The sequence below is a fragment of the Leptodactylus fuscus genome, chromosome 1 (genome assembly GCF_031893055.1).
Source record: "Leptodactylus fuscus isolate aLepFus1 chromosome 1, aLepFus1.hap2, whole genome shotgun sequence".
Classification (NCBI taxonomy): domain Eukaryota; kingdom Metazoa; phylum Chordata; class Amphibia; order Anura; family Leptodactylidae; genus Leptodactylus; species Leptodactylus fuscus.
The window spans coordinates 178,532,089-178,554,691 of NC_134265.1; the positions used below are offsets into that span (position 1 = coordinate 178,532,089).

The following is a 22,603-nucleotide window of genomic DNA, read 5'->3' on the forward strand; positions in this document are numbered from 1 at the left end:
TTTGCCATCTAATCGGAATGCTGTAAACTTTTAAATGGAAAAATAAAAGTTATATTTTACTTACCTGGTGACGCTGGATCCTTCTACTACTATACATTATACTTTTATATGTGTTCTAGAGAAAGGGGGGTGATTTGAATTTTTAATACTTTAAAAAAAATTTGATTTTTTTTAACTTTTTTAAAAAATTTTTTTTGCATTTATTAGACCCCCTAGGGGTTTTGAACTCCAGGGGGTCAGATCACTAATGCAATTCATTACAATGCTAATGTATTGCAAAATATCAGCACTTCTATTTCAGGCTATGTAGCATAGCCTGCAATAGAAGCAATGTAATGACAAACCGGGGAGCCTTCACAAGGCTCCCGGCTGTCATAGTAACGTGACATCGGTGCCGGAACTTACTCCAGGTGCCGGCGATCACCAAGAAAATGGTGGCACTCACGCGTCGCTGGGAAAATGGTGCCTCGGTCAGCTTTGACCGAGGTGCCGGAACAGTTAATGCCTCCGATTGGTCCAGGGACCGATCGGAGACATTGGCGCCAGTTGTCTACTGTGTAAAGCAGTAGACACCCGGTGGCTATGGCGGCCACCCGGCTCCCAGGCAGCCGCCATAGTTACACACCCGGCATGCGCCGTACTATTATGGGGGATGTCGGGAAAGTGTTAATAACATTTTGAGGAATCTATGATGGCTTAGTCACTATTTATTATTTTTTTAAGGGCAGGTGAAACAATGACAAAAACAGTAATCTTTAATTTTATTTAATGACCTAGGAAAGTTGAACCCTTGTGGGTCTGATTGTCTATACTGTACTAATACAGTACTAATGTATTGCAGTATATTGTGAAATCCTGTCATCCTATTACAGTCTGCCTATGGCAGTAATGATAAGCCTGCGAGCATTCAATAGACTCCTGGCTGTCATGAAAACCAATCGCTGCCCTCTAATGACATTTTAGGGGTGAGCGATTGGGACCAATATGGCAGCACCATTATGCCACTGCTGTTTATGGGCATTTAAAGTGTTAACAGTTACTATCCGTTATTGCAGGTGTCTCAAGAAGAAAATGAGAAGTACGGAACAGCTGTCAATAGAGACACAAGGAAAAAATTTTAAAAATGCAGGGTTTCACAGAAAGGAGCTAAAATTTGTTAATATAGTACTGTGTATTACAAAATTTATCAATGACACAAAGTTGTGTAAAAGTTTAGTTAGGATTTCAAAATTTATCTGAATTTATGTATAATTTATATTTATATAATATTGTGTACATTGGGAACTTCTTTTGCCGAGAATTTTTTAGTCTGCACAGTAGCCAGTAATACTGTTGTGTATAATAGGAAAGGTTTGACTGCTGATTTATTTGAAAGGACCAGTATATGTTTATCTACCATAAGTTTGTATCTATTCAGAGATGTGTATTTTCACATGAACTGTCACATTTTGAACTCAATTTAAAAAAAAAAATGTATAAATGTTATGTTCATATCTTGTTTTTATTAAATATTTATTTACCAGCTTGTCCATCTGGGACATACAAACCTGAGGGCAAACCAGGAGGAGTTAGCACTTGCATCGTGTGTCCTGATCCAAATCACACATCACCACCAGGCAGCACATCAGTTGAAGACTGTGTATGTAAGGAGGGATATGAAGAAGAAGGTCAAATCTGCAGAGGTAAGGGTATCCATTATAGTATTGTTCTCTTGATTGCATGAAGTTATAACAAAATCTTAGCTCCAAAGGGGAATCTTAGAATTTTTTTCTTTATGTGATTGACCCCTCCTGGTTCTACACTTGGCTGTGGCAAAAAGACTTTCATTTTCTTAAAATATGGTTTAATATTCTAAGCACTTATCAACTTTAGATTGTAATATAAAACTTTGAAACATTTGTGGCTGTTTACGTGAAAAGGGCCCAGATCGTCGATTTAATTTGTCACTTTAATTCTAACGAAATCTGCACCAAAAGTGTACAAATTCTTAAAAGTCTCAACAAATTTGTAAACTTGACATATTTTTAAATAAAATTTTTGCATAAAACAAAATTGTGATTTTTTTTTACCCAAATGTTTTGGACTATTTTCTCTATAATTAGTATCGACGATCTGGGCCCTTTTCACGTAAACAGCCACATTTGTTCCTACAGAGTAGACTTTTACAACTATATCAATAGTCACTCGTTACTAATATATATTGTAGGTACACGCTGCCTCCAAAAATCTAGCTATTGTTTGGGTTGATGTTTTCCCTCATGCCCCTGGTTTCCGTCATGGGATCAGAATAATGGGCATTACAGTTTATAAGAAGAATGGATAAAAAGACGTTCTGTTTGTATCTGTCTTCATTGACAAGTTCCTTTTCATCAGCTTTCTGCTTTCTTCGATGCTGTGGTTTTTTTGGCTTCAAAAATGGAAAGCCAGCAGAAGGGACGTATAGTGTAAAAGTAGCGTGAAAGGCCTGAACTGATGAAGATGGATCCACTTTGGCATCAGTTTGAATGCCTTAGAAGTATGTGGAATCCATAGAGAGAGGGTCCTTTTTTTTTTTTTTTTTTTTTTAAAGCAAATACATACAGTCCTATGAAAAAGTTTGGGCACCCCTATTAATCTTAATCATTTTTAGTTCTAAATATTTTGGTGTTTGCAGCAGCCATTTCAGTTTGAAATATCTAATAACTGATGGACACAGTAATATTTCAGGATTGAAATGAGGTTTATTGTAGTAACAGAAAATGTGCAATATGCATTAAACCAAAATTTGACCGGTGCAAAAGTATGGGCACCTCAACAGAAAAGTGACATTAATATTTAGTAGCTCCTCCTTTTGCAAAGATAACAGCCTCTAGTCGCTTCCTGTAGCTTTTAATCAGTTCCTGGATCCTGGATGAAGGTATTTTGGACCATTCCTCTTTACAAAACAATTCAAGTTCAGTTAAGTTTGATGGTCGCCGAGCATGGACAGCCCGCTCTCAAATGATCTGAAAACAAAGATTGTTCAACATAGTTGTTCAGGGGAAGGATACAAAAAGTTGTCTCAGAGATTTAACCTGTCAGTTTCCACTATGAGGAACATAGTAAGGAAATGGAAGACCACAGGGACAGTTCTTGTTAAGCCCAGAAGTGGCAGGCCAAGAAAAATATCAGAAAGGCAGAGAAGAAGAATGGTGAGAACAGTCAAGGACAAGCCACAGACCACCTCCAAAGAGCTGCAGCAGCATCTTGCTGCAGATGTGTCACTGTGCATCGGTCAACAATACAGCGCACTTTGCATAAGGAGAAGCAGTATGGGAGAGTGATGAGAAAGAAGCCGTTTCTGCAAGCATGCCCCAAACAGAGTCGCCTGAGGTATGCAAAAGCACATTTGGACAAGCCAGCTTCATTTTGGAAGAAGATCCTGTGGACTGATGAAACAAAGATTGAGTTATTTGGTCATACAAAAAGGCGTTATGCATGGCGTCCAAAAAAACAGCATACCAAGAAAAACACTTGCTACCCACTGTAAGATTTGGTGGAGGTTCCATCATGCTTTGGGGCTGTGTGGCCAATGCCGGCACCGGGAATCTTGTTAAAGTTGAGGGTCGCATGGATTCCACTCAGTATCAGCAGATTCTTGAGAATAATGTTCAAGAATCAGTGACGAAGTTGAAGTTATGCCAGGGATGGATATTTCAGCAAGACAATGATCCAAAACACCGCTCCAAATCAACTCAGGCATTCATGCAGAGGAACAATTACAATGTTCTGGAATGGCCATCCCAGTCCCCAGACCTGAATATCATTGAACATCTGTGGGATGATTTGAAGCGGGCTGTCCATGCTCGGCGACCATCAAACTTAACTGAACTTGAATTGTTTTGTAAAGAGGAATGGTCCAAAATACCTTCATCCAAGATCCACAAACTGATTAAAAGCTACAGGAAGCGACTAGAGGCTGTTATCTTTGCAAAAGGAGGATCTACTAAATATTAATGTCAGTTTTCTGTTGAGGTGCCCATACTTTTGCACCGGTCAAATTTTGGTTTAATGCATATTGCACATTTTCTGTTAGTACAATAAACCTCATTTCAATCCTGAAATATTACTGTGTCCATCAGTTATTAGATATATCAAACTGAAATGGCTGTTGCAAACACCAAAATATTTAGAACTAAAAATTATTAAGATTAATAGGGGTGCCCAAACTTTTTCATAGGACTGTACTTCAAAAACCCAAAAAACAAACAAAAGAAAACACAATTAAAATTGTTGCACATGCAGATAGTATAGAGTGTTTTACAGGATTTCACTGTTGTGTACCCTTTAATATTAGAGATGAGCGAACACTAAAATGTTCGAATACCTACTCGATCGAATACTACTCGCTCATCTCTATATAATATATTACACTGTAAACTAGGATTTTTATCCGTGTAATCCATATGGTACTTCTGTGCTGTTGACAAGAACATACCCTTGGGACAGCCAACGTTTGCCTACTTTGTTCTTTAATCTATCGCTGTACTGTCTGGTTTCCTTACAGCCTTATGGTCTTCTCTTGTAAATACATAGAAGCTACAAATTGAAAGCATTTCCCTCCTGCAAATGAAACCTGTGGTAACTTGTTGCAGCTTTAATTTCAGTTAATGGAAATGCAAATGGTTCTCCCATAACAGTTATTTTTTGCGTTCTATCCATCATTAGTTGTGCGCTGCCCTGAGCTGCTGCCCCCGGAGAATGGCTATTTCATCCAGAACATCTGCAACAATCACTTTGATGCAGCTTGTGGAATCCGATGTAAGACAGGCTACGAATTAGTTGGAAGCAGCATTCGGCTCTGTCAACCAAATGGACTGTGGTCTGGCTCCGACGCCACCTGCAGAGGTAAGATAGCAATGAATAAACTTTTGTATTTTGCTAAGAAGGTAGCCTAAAAAAACTCGGTGTTAGGCATTTAGTCATTGCACAAGCAGGTTAAAACAACAAAACATAATTCTAATTAACTTGCCGACCTAGAATCGGAGGAATACTTAACAATAAAAGGCCCTCCACTATCTTGGAATAAGAGCCTGGTCGGTGTTTAGGCTGACACAAAGAGTGTGTGAACACAGTCATTTATCATTTGATCATGTGAATAGGGATTTAATGGCTAGAAGGAACTAATCTCCAAGCCTTAAGCTGTTGTGTTTTATGTTTTTCTATTTTCCTTAGAAACACCTGGAGGATTTGTGTCCTTGCCAAATGAGGATTTTTTATTTGACTTTTCCATGAATTGTATTTGGTGCGCATCAACGCTTAATGGCTGTCAAATTATATTTCATGCACCGTTCTAGATACTGAGTTATCATTCTATATAGGAGTTGAATGGATTGGCATTAAATTGATCACTTTTACAATGAATTTAAGTTGATGCATTTATGAGACGCAGAGTTATTCCGGTTCAGATAATAGTATTAATAGACATAAAACATATTCCTAACACATTGGCTAATCCACTGATCATTTTTTTGACTATTCTTCACATAAAAGAGAGGAAAGTACAAACTAGGATGAATTTCTGTTATGCTGTGTTTCTTTTTAATTCCCAACACAAGCTTGTTTGTTGGATAATATGTTTACAACATGCTATAAAGCCGGTAGCCCACCAGTTGAGGAGACTTGTAAAACAATAAGGCTACCCAAAATTTATATTAAGAATAAAGTAGGATTTTCATGTCAAACTTGGCCAAATGTGGATAATAAAGTTGATCAACAAAGGAGAACAACTCCCACCCCATGTATGAGACCGTGATAGCACTGGGCAGTACTGTCAGTGACCGACTGCTTCACTCCAAGTGTGAGAAGTAGCGCTATCGGAGATCCTTCCTCCCAACCGCGGTCAGGCTGTATACTGAAAATCAGGCTAATATCACTCCACACAGAGAACTAGACGATCCTGAGGCTTTCTTTTCTTCTTAGTTGCTATGACTCCTAGTATCTTTTCTATCTGCTATGAGCTTGTAAATGTTCTTCTTGAATATATTACTGTATTATCTATGCTTCTGTAACACACTGAACTGACCCATGGTGGGACTATGAAATTATTATATTATTTTATCTTATCTTAGTTGCGTAGTGGCAGGCATTGGCACAAGGAAGGGGGGCAGTTTTTAATCTTTGTATAGAGAACTTCAAGTAGTCTGATATTTGTTTTAACAATATTAAGGCGTATTGTAGGACAACTGACCATCAGATTGTGTTAACTTCACTGTCTTTCAACTGCTGATAAACAAAAAAATCTCTAAAACAGTAGTAAATAATTCTTGTATATTTTTCAAATTCTTCTGCAGTTCGAACTTGTCCAAAACTTCGACCAGTGGAAAATGGCAAAATAAGTTGTTCATCGAGTGATACTTCATATGGAACTGTATGTTCTATAACATGCAATGATGGATACAGATTGCAAGGACGTTCTAAGGTTGTTTGCCAAGCAAATTCATTTTGGGATGCAAAAGAACCGATCTGTACAGGTGCGATTTATCTTATATATATTGAACATTACTGTAACTAAATTGTACAATAGAAGTAATCTCGTCTAGTTAGAATTTATTTGGGTCTATTTGGTGAAGACTCAGAGGTCTACTGCAGGCAATGTGAATAACTTTGTTAGATAGCGGTATGGAGAAAGTGACAACTGCCCTAGGTGGTGGGGGTAGGGTGAGTTATTGCATTATGATTAAAAAATAACATGTCCCATATGATAAGTGCAAATTTTGGAATCACTTTATATACCATTAGGCTAAGGCTCCATATAGCAGACCGCAGCCAAAAAACACTGTGGGAAAAACTGCGGCAGAAACACATGGTTTTCCCGTAGTGCATTTCACAGAACATGGAAACTGCCAACATTTCCATAGATATAATTGACATGCTGCAATTTACAAAAAAGCAACAGTATTGGAAATTGCAGCATTTATGCTGTGCGTATTTTTCTGCAATGTGTAAAACACTGCTTTTTTTTGTTTGAAGGACTTTTCATGAGCAATTTTAGATGGACTCTGGTGCAGATGTGGACATAGCCCAGGTAGCCCCTCTTTGCCTAATAAATAACTTTTACTTAAGAGGTTATCAGGCAACATTAGTGATCAGTAGAGGAAGGTCCTACTATTGAGTGGCAGTAACATTTGCTTCTCACCTGGTCTACAATAGATACATAGATTGTAAGCTCTTGTGTGCAGGGCCCTCAGTCCCATTGTATGAAGTGACTATTTCTTTGTAATGTATCTTTTCTGTACTTGAACCCTACAAATTTTACAGTGCTGTGCAATATGTTGGCGCTATATAAATAAGATATTTTATTATCTAATTATATACTATATATATATATATTAATATTTACTAATATTTCATCCTAGGCAATGTATACGTATTTATATTATACATAACTGCTAAATATTATTTACTTACATCTTATCATAGCTGGAAGCCAAGGAGAACCCATTTGAGTCTGCAGACTAGTAGATCAAAGAACATGGCACATTGATAGACGTCTCCAAGAGACGAGATATGCCAAGTCATCCTTGTCTTGCAGTGCTGGAAAACTCATACTAGAGACTCCAAAAGCAAATCCTATGGTCATACAATGTAATAGTGCTGGCTCAGGACTGTGTTATTACATTGTAGTATAGAAAGGTCTATCATGGGACAATATCCAACTCCTTCTGTATATACAGGTGTAGTAGAGCTGAGCACATTATAGGACACTGCTATACTAGATACAAGTCACCATACTAAACGGGAATTACACAACAAACTCAACTCTGCTACACAGTAACCATCACATAACCCTGATCCGTGCCCACAGTAGTTGTACATGTGACTATGCCCCACACACATGTTGCAGCCCCTAAAAACTTTAAAATGAAGATACAGTCAGGAGAATAGCAGCTACACATTGGCTTCTCCCACATGGTACAAGATGCCAGTGTGTGTGACCTGCTATGGCTGCTACCTATCTTACCAGATTCTCTATAGATCAGGCAGACGGGCAGATCTTAGACTGATAAAAACCGACCGCAAGACCAGTAAATAGGCAGGGTGTAGTGGGCGTAGCTAGGGCAAACACTGCGTTTTTTTTTGCTGCTGCATTTCCCCGCGGCCAAACCGCAGAGTTTACGCCATGTGGCACCCTGGCTTATAGAGGCAACTGCATGTTAACATTTATTGTGCCCAAGAATATATTTTTGTATATATGGACCTAATATATTACATATTATTTAATCAGTTACTGACTTGTATTTACAGAAATTTATTGCCCTGCGTTTTCCAAACCTGCCAACATTCTGACATTTCCATTAACTTGTGGACAAGAGGCAGCCATATATGGATCAGTGTGCTATTTGAGATGTCAGAAAGGATTTGTCTTGTCTGGAGTCAAAGAGGAAATAAAATGCATGTCCAGTGGCAAATGGAGTGAAGATGTCCATACAGCAACATGCAAAGGTAACATTAAATCTCTAAGAGTAACACCACCACAAATAATGAGTTTGTCCAGGACCCAAAGAAAATTGATATTGCTAGCTTAACCACAGGACATCGGTATCAAATCAGTTGGGGTCTGACATATGGACCCCACACCAACAAGCTGGTACATTCACCAAAGGCCATATATAAGGCTCCTATTCAAGTGAATGACTGGACTCAGGGCAACAGTTCCCAGTAATACTCCCTTCACAGCTTCTAGTCTGTAAACTGTAGTGATTTTTTCTTGGAACCACAGTTCCACTTGCATTTACTTGTATAGCAGCAGATGGCTTCTGCTGGCTGAGACAACTGATTGGGTTGGGGTCCTGTGAATATCAGTATCAATTATCTTCAGGTCATGGTCAATTTTGGCAGACCACAGAGCCTCAGGATCTTCTGGTGTCACTCCGTACCAGTGGCGGACAATGTCCATATTAGGTCTTTATGAATTAATTTTATTTTATTATCAAATGCTGTGTATAGCAGTTATCTACCCAAGAAGCAATGTCTTTGGAAAGTATATCTTGCTCCATACAGCATCTCAAACCTGTACAAAAGCCAGATAGCTGCATACTAGTAAGTCATAGACACTGTGCACTGGTACAGGCTCTATGCTACAGGCTCTATGTACCCTACTCTGTTATCTGCATATACCCTTCCCTTTCTTCAGCCTTTTGATTATTTTGTCTTCCTGTATGTTTCAGACATTGAACCTCCAATAATCAAATGTCCAGATGATATAATTGCAGAAAATATTCAGCACCAAAACACGGCTCAGATTGATTGGCAGATTCCAAAAGCAACAGATAATGCGGAAGAAGAGGTGACACTAACAATTAAAACTATTGTTATCGATATTATAAACTGTCCAGGAAGGTTTGCAAAAAGGTCCCAACCTTGTCAGACATCCCCAGGCTTCGGTAGGGGTGACAGGAGGGAGTGTCTGCAGTTACGGTTATAATGTCTCAATTTTTACTTCTTATAAGCTTAGACTGGCCCATAAGTGAACAGGTGAATCTCCTGGTGGGCGCCTGAGCCAAGTGGGCCACCAGCTCAATCAGGCATGCTGTAGTACACTCATTTTACTTCCTACAGACACCCACCATACAGCATCTCAACCAGGCTATGTGTTAGTATAACATACTGTGTAGAATATTTAAGAAACAACCCATTTACTGCAGACAAACTGGGTGGTTGAAATGACCTCTAGGTATAAAGACATGTCAACCAGTATGTTTACTTGGTGAGATCCATGTGCTCAATCACACTATGTAGGCCCCAATCACCAGTCATCATGTAGACCCGTGCTGCTGTCTTAAGTCTGCTTCTGTGTAAGCACGTATCTTTGGCTCACAGATTTAAAAGGGCCCTAGTTCAAGGCAAAAGTGAGACAGTTAATCCTTCACCACTGTGAGGCCAACGGGAGCTTCCCTGCTGGTTGGGTTTGAGCTAAAAACTTATTGAACGGGTTGAATGCTCCTAAGAAATCCCCTGATGAGCACCTAAATTAATGCATCAAAATGTGTTGGGATGGTGAGACACTTACAGGGATATCAATAAGTATAGTTTGTGGTACTGTCCCTGTTAGGCCAGGAGCTTTGGATTCCGATGGATTCCCTGGCATTGATCTGAAATCACTCCTCCTTATGCAACACTTCTACTGATTGGTAAGACGGTTCCAGTTTATTTCAATTTTTGTATTGGAGCCATGATTTTCTTTAGGTTTTAGATAGCTATAACAAAAGTTATGTTTTAATGATTTAATTTTTCAAGAAAATTGGATTTTTGCTAGCTGTTTGCAAAAGACAGACAGCAAACTATTGGCAGTACCCTGGGACAGATGTAAAGACTAGGCAACTACTCCTGAAAAAATAATTGACTTTACTGTATGTTAGTAACTAGAGATGGATGAACCTCTCAAGATCGATTTTGGGTTCAGGATCTAGATTGTTTCAGGTTGAACAAGTTTAGTATGAACCACAAATTGGCTTAAAACATAGTGTATAGTACTGGTCTGGCTCCTATGAATCTATCCAATTTCTAGCTCACTAAGGCAAACACAGCTGAAGTTATGTCAAAGTGAACTGAAATGTATGTCTATGGAAAAACCAATAGTAAGCAGTGGATACAAACTCTGAGTTTAATAATACACTGCTTCCACTCAGTATTACGCATTATAACATTTTAAACCATTCCAAAAACTACCCCTCTACGTGCCACAGGCTTGTTAATTGGGAGGCTGTGTGCTTAGTTAAAAAGTGATGAAGAATTGGTCATCAAAAATAATCCCTTTATCCCAAATGACACTCAAATATTGCAATGGAATTGGAAGAAGCAATGGTGAGGTTGTCTGTTTTATATTCTACTACCATAGTTATCCCTGCATGGGAACAAACGCCACATCAACGTCATGTTGACAGAGTGACAATTTACAGAATTTCAAGAAAAATTTTGGACACACTATCAGTATCACTATGACTGAGTTAGAAACTGTTCTTTCATTCACCATATACTACTGTTCAAACTGACGCTCAGTATGTGAAACAACGCCACTCAATGTGCGCATCATCTTACAACCATGAACTGAGGGAGGGTCATGTAAGTAACGGCTTGCCCTGGTGAAGATAGTCCAGTGTGGAAGGGAATGGAGGAGGCTACATCAATTTCATGTTGGCAGAATACAAAATTTCAATTTAAAAAAATTGTATTGCCCTATTATTTCCAAGGAGAGGCCCACATGGTGATATCAAATAGAGCCAATTTTCCTCAAGAAATAATGGCAGCTAGGTATTCTTCATTAAGACTGTATGCTGCTATCAGTGAGTGAAATGCAGTGGATTCCAGTAAGTGGCATGGCAGTGACTGCATTGCCAATAACTTGGCCAGTTGCAGACCAGCTGGAGACTTTCTTCCCCTTTCATTGCATAGTTTAATCATACACAGGAATGGTATAGATAGTCAATCAGGTTACAGAACATGGTGAGAAAATAATGGTGAATGGTCAATGGGCAGTGCTGTCTGCCATTACAATATAACTTAAAAATAAATAAGAACCTAGCCATTGATGCACCAATGAGAAAATTCAAGGAACACTACCAGATATGGTAGCTTCTTACTAACTCAAATTAAAATACAAATAATACATATCATAGTCTATAACATCCATTATTATTATTTTTTTGTGTAGGTATTGATTGAGGTCAGTCCAGCTTTTTTACCACCTCATATGTTTCCCATTGGTGAGGTTTCTGTAACATACACTGCAACAGATAGTTCAGGAAACCAAGCAAGTTGTACCTTTACCATCAAGGTGCTTGGTAAGTTTTCAGCTTATTGCTGGTTATCTTTGATACTTCATATTTGTTATATGTATATTATTTCTGCTTCTCTCTATATTTAGTGATATTTAACCATGAACACAGATAAATGAATATAAATTTATAAACCTGATTTTTTAAAAAATTTATTTCCTATTACAATGCTTTTTATTTGTTTTATATACTCTGAACAATTAGCAGAAATATATTGATTTTAAGCTTGAAAGTATAGTATGTTTAGTTTTTGTGGCACCTTCACTTTGTCATTTTACCACAATACTTATAGATGAAGGCTTTCAGAGACATCATTTATCATTACGCAAGGACAATTATTTCTTACTTGTACTGTGAGCTGTTCTCACAAATCAAAAAATGACAATAAATGAACCAAATACATTGAGTGATTTAACAATTTAGTGGATTAGTTAGGAAACTTTGCTTATTATAATTGCAACATAACTTATAAAAGCAGAATAGAAAGCAATAGAACAATAAAAACAATAAAATAATATAACCATTCCAGATCTTATCTAATAAAGCCCTATTAAGGTCTCATAAAAACCCTATTGAGATCCATATCCAGATGTGATATAAACTGGTCATGTTAGTATAGAGTCAATGAATTTAGAATAGATGAGATTTACAAATAAATATGTGATAAAGGCTAATACATGAGCTATAATAAATTAGATATAATAATTAGAGATGAGCGAGTAGTGTTCGATCGAGTAGGTGTTCAATTCGAAATACTTGTACTCGATCGAACACTACTGTACTAGCTGTTCGAAGTTTAAGGTTCGATGCAGAACCAGCGTTGATTGGCAGAATGTTATACATTCTGCCAATCAACGCTGGTTCTTCTCTTACCTTTAGAAGTCTTCTCCGTGCAGCGTCCCCGCGGCGTCTTTCGGCTGGAATTCACTCTGTCTAGGCATCCAGCCTAGGCAGAGCCGACTGCACATGCGCGGGCATGCCCTCGCATGTGCAGTCGGCTCTGCTCAGGCATCGGGCCGGGCAGAGCCGACCGCGCATGCGCAGTCGGCTCTGCCTAGGCCCCGATGCCTAGGCAGAGTGAATTCCAGACGGAAGACGGGGGTGCTGCGCCGGGAGAAGACTTCAAGGAGAATCCAGCCCGACCGTCACTCGTGGACTTGGAAAGTATAATTTTATCGAATTTTGCGTACCCCTGAAATGAGCAATTCCCCCCATAGACTATAATGGGGTTCGAAATCCGTTCGAACAGTCGCACAGTGTGCGGCTGTTCGAATCAGATTTCGAACCTCGGACATTTTAGTGTTCGCTCATCTCTAATAATAATGCATACCTTTAGTGTGGTGTAAAGTTTCACAACTGGGACTTGAGGAGCCCTTTAGGCCAAGGACCACATTGCAGATTTTTTGTTGCAGATTTTGCATGCCAGGTGTAGATTGAGCATAAGGTAGAAGTATAAGGACTTCCTACTTATTTCCCATTCTTCTTTGCAGCATAATGAAAGTGAATGGAGTTGTGTTGTGACTCACCAGTTGTTGACCACATTCACTTTCTTTATGCTACAATCTAATATAATAAAAGTACAATCATTATTTATGCATTGTATGGTCATAGGCTTAGAAAACATAGGTGCTTTCTGCCAGAAACAACACCACACCTATCCACAGGTTGTGTCTAGAATTGCAACTTAGTTTCATTGAAGTGAATAGGCCTCTACTAAACATAACCAACGGCAACCATGGTTGTCTAATCCTGGACAATGTCTTCCATTGTACTATATTTAATATATTTTCAGATGTCGATCCCCCGGTCATAGATAGATGTAGATCGCCTCCTGCTATTCAAGCAAGTGACAGCAAACAGAATGTTACCTGGGAGGAGCCACAGTTTTCTGACAACTCGGGTGAGATCCATTTGAGCTTCTAATGGTTTGCAGTTTCTGACAAGGCATGTTTGATGAAATGATATACCCAAGGCAATGGAGGAGTAACAGGTCTCTATGATACCAGCGAACCAGATTCTGGCCTTAGAATCTTTTCAGTAGTGCAGGATTGGGTCGATAATTTCAATCTGAGACTTCAGGCACTGACCACGTGACTCAACAATAGCAAAAATGAAAATGGCAGCAATTCCGAAAATATGATCAAAAATGGTTCCTTTATTTAGCTAACTGCATACAATTTTAACCCTAGTCTCTGAAGACTTATTGTGTAATGCAATGCCTGTATAAGTGCATGAATACCATATAATGCATTTTTACATATATTTTGTAAATATATTGATTAATTGAAATTATGGAAATATGATTTGTATGTAATTTTACTATTACACACATGCATTCAGTATGTGTTTCACTCTACAGATGACAAGGACACGATGAAGGAGAAAATACCAAACTACTCCCCTTCTTATTCTAGAAATTAATGTATTCTGGTCCAGATCCTAGAACACAGTAAGAAGAGGAGCTGTTTGGTAGTTTCCCATTCACCATGTTCTAGTAATCGACAAAGTACTACAGAAGTAGTATGTACTCACCCCTTTGGTAAGAAGGATGATTATTATTGCCAAAGAAATATACCCTAACCCTTACAAAGACAATATTATATGGAAGATATCACACAAAATTTTGAACCTATCTTATTAGCCCTTACAATTAACACTGTTACTTAAAGAGGACCTTCCATCACTTGGGGCACATGGGGTTTTATATACCGCTAGAAAGCCGACAGTGCACTGAATTCAGCGCACTTTCAGCTTTCACAATCTGTGCCCCAGGTGAAGAGCTATCGGTGCTGGTACCGTAGCTCTTCACTGTCAGAAGGGCATTTCTGACAGTCAGTCAGGAACGCCCTTCCTCACAGTAGCACCTATAGCGCTGTACTGTGAGAGCAGTGAGGAACGCCCCCTCCCTCTTCTCCTGATACTACTTGTCCATAGATAAGCACTGGGGGGGGGGGGGGATTCTCACCGCTCTCACAGTACAGCGCTATAGGTGCTACTGTGAGGAAGGGCGTTCCTGACTGACTGTCAGAAACGCCCTTCTGACAGTGAAGAGCTACGGTACCGGCACCGATAGCTCTTCAGCAGGGGCACAGATCGTGAAAGCCAACAGTGCGCTGTATTCAGTTGAAGCCCCCCACTGTCCCTTCCTATTACAGGAGGTCAGCTAGCCAGGGTTCAGTAACAGTCAAGCAAATGCAGTGCCAAATTGAAGTCCAAAAGAATAGCCAGTAGGGAAAGCCAGAGGTCAAGGATAAGAATACAAGTAAATTAACGGCAAGAGAAGGAAGCAAGCACGAGGCAATAACAGGCACCAGTGTGAATGTGAGCCAAGACTAAATAGGGGAGATTAACCCGCCCTGGACCTGACAGGCAGGCAGGCTGAATTCAGTGCACTGTCAGCTTTCTAGTGGTATATAAAACCGCATGTGCCCCAACTAAAGGTCCTCTTTAATTACTAATTAGTTGAAATGGTATCTGTTACAACAAATAGGGAAGATGTTAGCATTTAAGAGCACTTTATTGAGCCTGGTGTGAGATTTAGCAGACATGTTTAGTAAGTATACATTAAAGTCTACATTACAATGTCAGAATATTTTCACTGTACGAGATATGAGAACTTGAAGTTACTGATTCACAGCCTGGTATACCATTATCATGGAGATTTTATATGGCTTCAAATCCTGATTCAGAAGAATTTATTTTGAAGTGCTATCTTTTTTTCATAAAAAATTCAATTACTATAGCCTGAAGTATGTAATGAGTAGCAACGAACCTGATGTTCTTTCTCTGCCTACTTTATTCATATTTTAGGTAGTCCATTAATCATTACAAAGACCCATTCTCCTGGAGATACTTTCTCTAAAGGGGAGACACTTGTGGAGTATGTTGCCAGTGATCCTTCTGGTAATACTAGAACGTGTGAGATTCATATCATTATTAAAGGTACAGTATGAGGTCACTTTCTCCCAGTCATTTGCTCAGTAAGTGGTATTTTTCCATTCACATTATTATATCATGTGGCTTTAGAGCTTTATTGTTAGTACTATTTTATAACCTTTTAGTTGCTTAAAGCCATGAAACATTTTACAGACTAAAATTGCATCACTAAATTGCTATCATAAAGTTCCCCAATGGTTTTCGATAAAGCAATACATAAAACTGCTAATTATAAAGCAAGGGAGTAATAATAGGGTATGTTATTGAACAATAAAGGTATTATAAAAAAAGAAAGATTTTACATAGAAACATATATGTAGTATGAGTAAGTGTCATTCAATCCCCCCCCCCCTCCCACACACACACAATTGTATTTCTACAGAATGTCCCTTCTGTTATTTGGAAATACAGATAATTGAATGATGTATCCAAAATTTTTATGACTAAATTTTATATTGTGGTCATTTTGTTCCTCCTTCCAAAATATATATAAAAAAAATTAGCATATTTTCAAGAATGTAATGAGTGGTTCTTGTGATACAATTACTATTCATTTAAAAAATTCCATCACAGATGCATTTTTTAATCTGTCTCTTATGACAAATTTCTTGCCCAATTTTCTTGCCCACCCACAGTATTTGACCTTTTTTCGTATGCCATAATACAATGTATGACCCCTTTCTTATGTCCCCACAGTATATGACCATTTTTTGCCCCCCACATAGTATCTGACCCATTTTTATGGTCCACACACATGAGATGACCCCCTTTTTTAACCCACCCATATGATCCCTGTATTTATGGTCCCTACACAGTGTATGACCTCCTTTTACACACCCACATACACAGTGTATGAAACCCTTTTTTACACACCCCACCACCAGGACTCCCTTTCACCCCCACCCTCACACAGAGTAGTAGCTGATACTTTTTACTTCTGTCCATGCTCCTCTTCTGGCCACCCTCCGCTGCCACCTCCAAGGTGTGCTGTAGTCAATGCAGAAAAACGCCGGTATGCTGCACATAGCATCCTTGCATCATGGCATAAGTGTAGCATCTCGTAGAGGAGGCAGCAGAGGGGTTCAGAACAGGAGCATGGACAGGTGAGTAAAAAAAGTATCGGCAGCTACTTATTGTAATAACACAATAAGTAGTTGCCGATTAAAAAAAATTTGCTCCCCTGTTTCTTCCATGAGGAGCCATCTGAGACCATGGCCTAATATCTCCTCATGGAAGGTACATCCCTGGTATTGCCCCTCAAAATCAATATGGTTTCAGAGTAGGACGCTACTTAGTTTAGCAAAGCCTGCAGCCTGGACAATGAATTATAATACAGAGTAGTACACTGTAATAGCTTTTCTTATTAATAAGTGTTAACGTGTACCTCCACATTAGTCAGCCCAGTTTGGGTGATGATAACCTTTACACTTATAACAATCAAAATAGCAGTTTGTCATTCTCATACTTTATTACCCATAGGTTCACCATGTGAGATTCCATCAATGCCTCAAAATGGAGAATTTGTCTGCTCCAAGGACATGGATGGTGTAAATTGCACCATACAGTGTAAGGAGGGCTTTGAAGTTGCAGAAGGCTCAGTTCAGAATTTCTACTGCACTTTTAAAGATGGTTTATGGCAACCACCACAAACAACAGACTGGCCTGACTGCTCTGGTAAGCACCATTAAAGATAGTAATGTAGTAGTTACGCTGGTTACTAGAGAAGATCTTAAGTATTATTTGCTGCTAAAAATATTAGATTGTGTAATTTATTTACTTACACTTATATTTTATAGTGAAACGTTTTGCTAACCATGGATTTAAGTCCTTTGAAATGCTGTACAAGGCCACACGATGTGATGACACCGACCTGCTTAAGAACTTTGCAGACGCTTTTCAGACATCTCTCGGTAAAATGGTACAATAGCTTTTTTGCAATTCCATTTCATTTTTACAATGTTTTAATATGTAATACAAGCAATGAACACCCCAAGTGTCTCAGATGGAGAACCATGGAACTGTGATTAAAGAACATAATCAAATAATCTTTATGTTAGGGAATTGCTAGATGACAATTCCCCAGAAGCTGCTGGAGAACCCTGGAGGAAGGGGCACAAGGGACAGTGAGCCCTAAGCTGAAGCCCTATCCTATGTAATAGGCGGCAACTCGAAGACGATCCCTTCCTATCTATGTGATACACAAAAACGCAGACAAGACGAAAAACAACAACAGGAGGTCAGCTATCCAGGGTTCGGTAACAGTCGAGCAAATTCAGTGCCAAATCAAAGTCCAAAAGAATAGTCAGTAGGGAAAGCCAGAGGTCAAGGATAAGAATAGAAGAAAATTAACAGCAAGAGAAAGCCAGCAAGCACGAGGCAATAACAAGCACCAGTTGAATGTGAGCCAAGACTAAATAGGGGAGATGAACCCGCCCTGGACCTGACAGGAAGGCAGGCTCACAATCACAGTGCAATACAAAATTTCCCCACAGTGGCCCCCACACAAAGTACAATCTGCCCCGCAGTGCCCCCCCCCCCCCCCCACACAGTACAATCTGCCCCGCAGTGGCCCCCACACACAGTACAATCTTCCCCACAGTGGCCCCCCCACAAAAACAGTACAGTCTGCCCTGCAGTGGCCCCCACACCCAGTACAGTCTTCCCTGCACTGGCCCCCACACACAGTGCAATCTTCCCCACAGTGACCCCCCACACAGTACAATCTGCCCCACAGAGGCTGCTACAAAGGATTATACCTGTATACTCCACAGTAGCCCCCCTCCCCACACAGTATTAAATGCTCCAAGTAGACTCCCTCCCTGTACGGTATTAATTGACGCACAGTAGCCCTCCTCCCCACACAGTATTAAATTCTGCACAGTAGTTCCCCTTCCCACACAGAATGAAATGTTCCACAGTAGTCTCTCTCCCCACACAGCATGAAATGGTCCACAGTAGCCCCTCTCCCCGCACAGTACATACACAAATATACTTACCTGAAGAGCTGCTGGGCGTCTTTACTCTTGTTCACTGCTGGAGCTGATGACTTACGTCATCACGCCTGCGCCGGTGCAGAGTTGCGTACCACGCGGCCTACACTGACAGCTTTCAGATGGATGTACATTTTTAGCTGGCTGTGGCATAAAAATATGACATCTCATCAACAACAAAGTTAAAAATGAAAGGAAATAAAAAGCTGGAAAGAGATAAATCACTGTGTCCTAAGACGGAAATAGGCTAAGTCCTCAGGGTATTAAACACATTAAAACTACTTAAAATCATTTAAGAAAATACAACTAAGAACATGGCACAAAAAAGTGAATATCACTACAGTGAAATGTAAAATATTAAGGGAACATCTTCCAATAGTATGAGTAAGTTTTAGTGTACTTTTCAATTACACAATATCATTAAAAAACGTTCGCAATATAAACAATGTATTATCATTAGGGTTGAGCCGATCTTGAGATTTCAAGATCGATTTTAAAATCCGATTTCCGATCATTTTACAGCCAATCTCGATCCTGATTGCGATCGTGAAATTTGCTCGATCACCGATCGGAATCCGATCTTTTCCGAACCCGATCCTCAACCCTAGTCAATGCTTCTCTATGGGAAAAGTCACTTTTAGGGTTGAGCCGATCTTGAGATAACCTCCGATTTCGATCCCGCTGGAAAAGATCGGGTCGGAATTCCGATCGCGATCGTGAAATTTACTCGATCGCCGATCGAAATCCAATCTTTTCCGATCCCAATCGCTCAACCCTAATTATCATAGAACACTACACATTAACAACCCAGTTCTAATGTATACAATGAAACTTATCCAAAGGACCGCCTTATTTAGAAAACCATTATCTCGTCCTCAAAAGATTTCTTGTTTCAGATTTTCAATTCCACTCTATATTATGTATACTGCCCATCTTCTACAAGAAGGCTGTAACACCTCTACCCCCATGGCAATTGGGGTCGTCGTCTCAAAATGGTTTTACTGTATATACATAATTGTGCAGATTTAGCGATATGCCAGAATTCTGGTTTGCAATGTGCTAGATAAATTATTGCTGGGCCCCAGAATTTTCCTGTAAAGTAAGCCAGCCTTGAGTTGGCGTAACGAATAGAGATGAGCGAACACTAAAATGTTCGAGGTTCGAAATTCGATTCGAACAGCCGCTCACTGTTCGAGTGTTCGAATGGGTTTCGAACCCCATTATAGTCTATGGGGAACATATACTCGTTAAGGGGGAAACCCAAATCCGTGTCTGGAGGGTCACCAAGTCCACTATCACACCCCAGGAAATGATACCAACACCCTGGAATAACACTGCTGGAGGAGGCGGAGTCTAAGATCGCTCCACACCAGTCTCCATTCAGGTCCGACCTTAGACTCCGCCTCCTCCGGCAGAGCCAGCGCTGATTGGCCGAAGGCTGGCCAATGCATTCCTATGCGAATGCAGAGACTTAGCAGTGATGAGCCAGTTCTGCTCAACTACACATCTGATGCACACTCAGCTCTGCTACATCTGATGCACACTCGGCTCTGCTACATCAGATGATGTACATCTGATGTAGCAGAGCCGAGGGTGCACTAGAACCCCTGTGCAAACTCAGCTCACGCTAATAGAATGCATTGGCCAGCGCTGATTGGCTAATGCATTCTATTAGCCCGATGAAGTAGAGCTGAATGTGTGTGCTTAGCAGTGCTGAGCCAGTTCTGCTCAACTACACATCTGATGCACACTCAGCTCTGCTACATCAGATGATGTACATCTGATGTAGCAGAGCCGAGGGTGCACTAGAACCCCTGTGCAAACTCAGCTCACGCTAATAGAATGCATTGGCCAGCGCTGATTGGCCAATGCATTCTATTAGCCCAATGAAGTAGAGCTGAATGTGTGTGCTTAACACTCCGCCTCCTCCGACAGAGCCAGCACTGATTGGTCGAATTCCGTACTCTGGCCAATCAGCGCTGGCCAATGCATTCTATTAGCGTGAGCTGAGTTTGCACAGGGGTTCTAGTGCACCCTCGGCTCTGCTACATCAGATGTACATCATCTGATGTAGCAGAGCCGAGTGTGCATCAGATGTAGCAGAGCTGAGTGTGCATCAGATGTGTAGTTGAGCAGAACTGGCTCAGCACTGCTAAGTCTCTGCATTCGCATAGGAATGCATTGGCCAGGCTTCGGCCAATCAGCGCTGGCTCTGCCGGAGGAGGCGGAGTCTAAGGTCGGACCTGAATGGAGACTGGTGTGGAGCGATCTTAGACTCTACCTCCTCCAGCAGAGCCAGCGCTGATTGGTCGAGTTCCGTACTCTGGCCAATCAGCGCAGGCCAATGCATTCTATTAGCCCGATGAAGTAGAGCTGAATGAAGTAGAGCTGAATGTGTGTGCTTATTGGAAAAAGTTTATGTCACAAAAATCACAATTACACACCCGATAGAGCCCCAAAAAGTTATTTTTAATAACATTCCCCCCTAAATAAAGGTTATCCCTAGCTATCCCTGCCTGTACAGCTATCCCTGTCTCTTAGTCACAAAGTTCACATTCTCATATGACCCGGATTTGAAATCCACTATTCGTCTAAAATGGAGGTCACCTGATTTCGGCAGCCAATGACTTTTTCCGATTTTTTTCGATGCCTCCGGTGTCGTAGTTCCTGTCCCACCTCCCCTGCGCTGTTATTGGTGCAAAAAAAGCGCCAGGGAAGGTGGGAGGGGAATCGAATTTTTTTGGAGTTTGCCACGTGATTTTCGATTCGAATCGAACACATCGAACAGCCTGATATCCGATCGAACATGTGTTCGATAGAACACTGTTCGCTCATCTCTAGTAACGAACAGAAAAAGTTCCTAACTCTACTAAGATGTGCCAAATCTATTACACAGCACATCTTGCCTTACATGTCTAAATTTACTATATCCGGTTTACATTTTAGACAACTTTAGGGAATCTGCCCTATTTTTTGCCACATGACCAGTAATTTGGTATTCATCAGTTGTGATCAAAAAAAATTTTTTTTAATATTCTAATGTTTATTGAAATGTTTAAAGTATTACAATATACTGGGTGTTTGGAAAGTAAGTGCACAAAATGAAAGGATGGACTTTGGCCAGTATATGAAGCATTTTTTTTATTAATGAATATGTGACCGGAAATGTACCGTGGCGGCACTGCAGGTAGACTGACACAGTGAATGTAAGCGTATTCACTTTCAGGCATTTTGTTGACATAAGCCATGCATCAATTCACATGGGTGGAGCGAGCAGACATGCATCTGGCCTACAGTGCCGCAGATGGAGGATTTACACAGAGAGGTTCCCTAACCGTTGTCTGCCGAATCAACGTACATTCGTCAGCACTGACCGCCAGTTTCGCGAGTGTGGAACGTTTCAAGCACCTGATCGCATGGGCCGTCCTAGCTCTGTGCAGACCCCGGAGTTTGAGGAGGATGTTCTCCAGAAGTTTGGTGTGAATCCACGCACCAGCACGCATGCTGTTGGCAATGCAACATGGGCAAGCAAGAGTTAGCAAGCAACATGTTTTCACAATTGCCACCATCGAGTCAATGTTTACACAGGCACACAGTTTATGATTTCAAACAAGCAAGTACGTTGTGTGGGAGGTATAGCATGATGAAGGCCTTTATCCATTCTGCTTCTGAAAGGTTAAGGGCTCTAATACAACTGACTACCTGCTTTGCGTCAATTTCAGTAGGTGGTACCTCCAGCATAAAGTGCAGGATCCCGTCTTTGCAGGGCTTGTCATGTGGACGAACGAAGCCTGTTTTACCAGGGATGGATTCTTCAACAACCACAACAGCCACATCTTGGAGTATGTGAACCCTAAACCCCACTTTATTCACCAGAACCAG

The 22,603-nt window shown here is 40.3% G+C and overlaps 1 protein-coding gene across 3 annotated transcripts in view; it reads left to right on the plus strand.

Annotated features, from left to right (window-relative positions):
* The window catches only part of SVEP1 (sushi, von Willebrand factor type A, EGF and pentraxin domain containing 1), a 260,025-nt gene that overhangs the window by 81,993 nt on the left and 155,429 nt on the right, over positions 1-22,603 (plus strand). For all 3 annotated transcript variants that reach the window (XM_075280353.1, XM_075280354.1, XM_075280352.1), the window contains exons 4-13: positions 1,524-1,682; positions 4,687-4,866; positions 6,312-6,491; positions 8,266-8,463; positions 9,189-9,307; positions 11,672-11,801; positions 13,588-13,695; positions 15,606-15,737; positions 17,211-17,405; positions 17,528-17,649. In XM_075280353.1, coding sequence (XP_075136454.1) covers positions 1,524-1,682; positions 4,687-4,866; positions 6,312-6,491; positions 8,266-8,463; positions 9,189-9,307; positions 11,672-11,801; positions 13,588-13,695; positions 15,606-15,737; positions 17,211-17,405; positions 17,528-17,649 — 1,523 coding nt within the window. The remainder of the gene's footprint in view (positions 1-1,523; positions 1,683-4,686; positions 4,867-6,311; positions 6,492-8,265; positions 8,464-9,188; positions 9,308-11,671; positions 11,802-13,587; positions 13,696-15,605; positions 15,738-17,210; positions 17,406-17,527; positions 17,650-22,603) is intronic.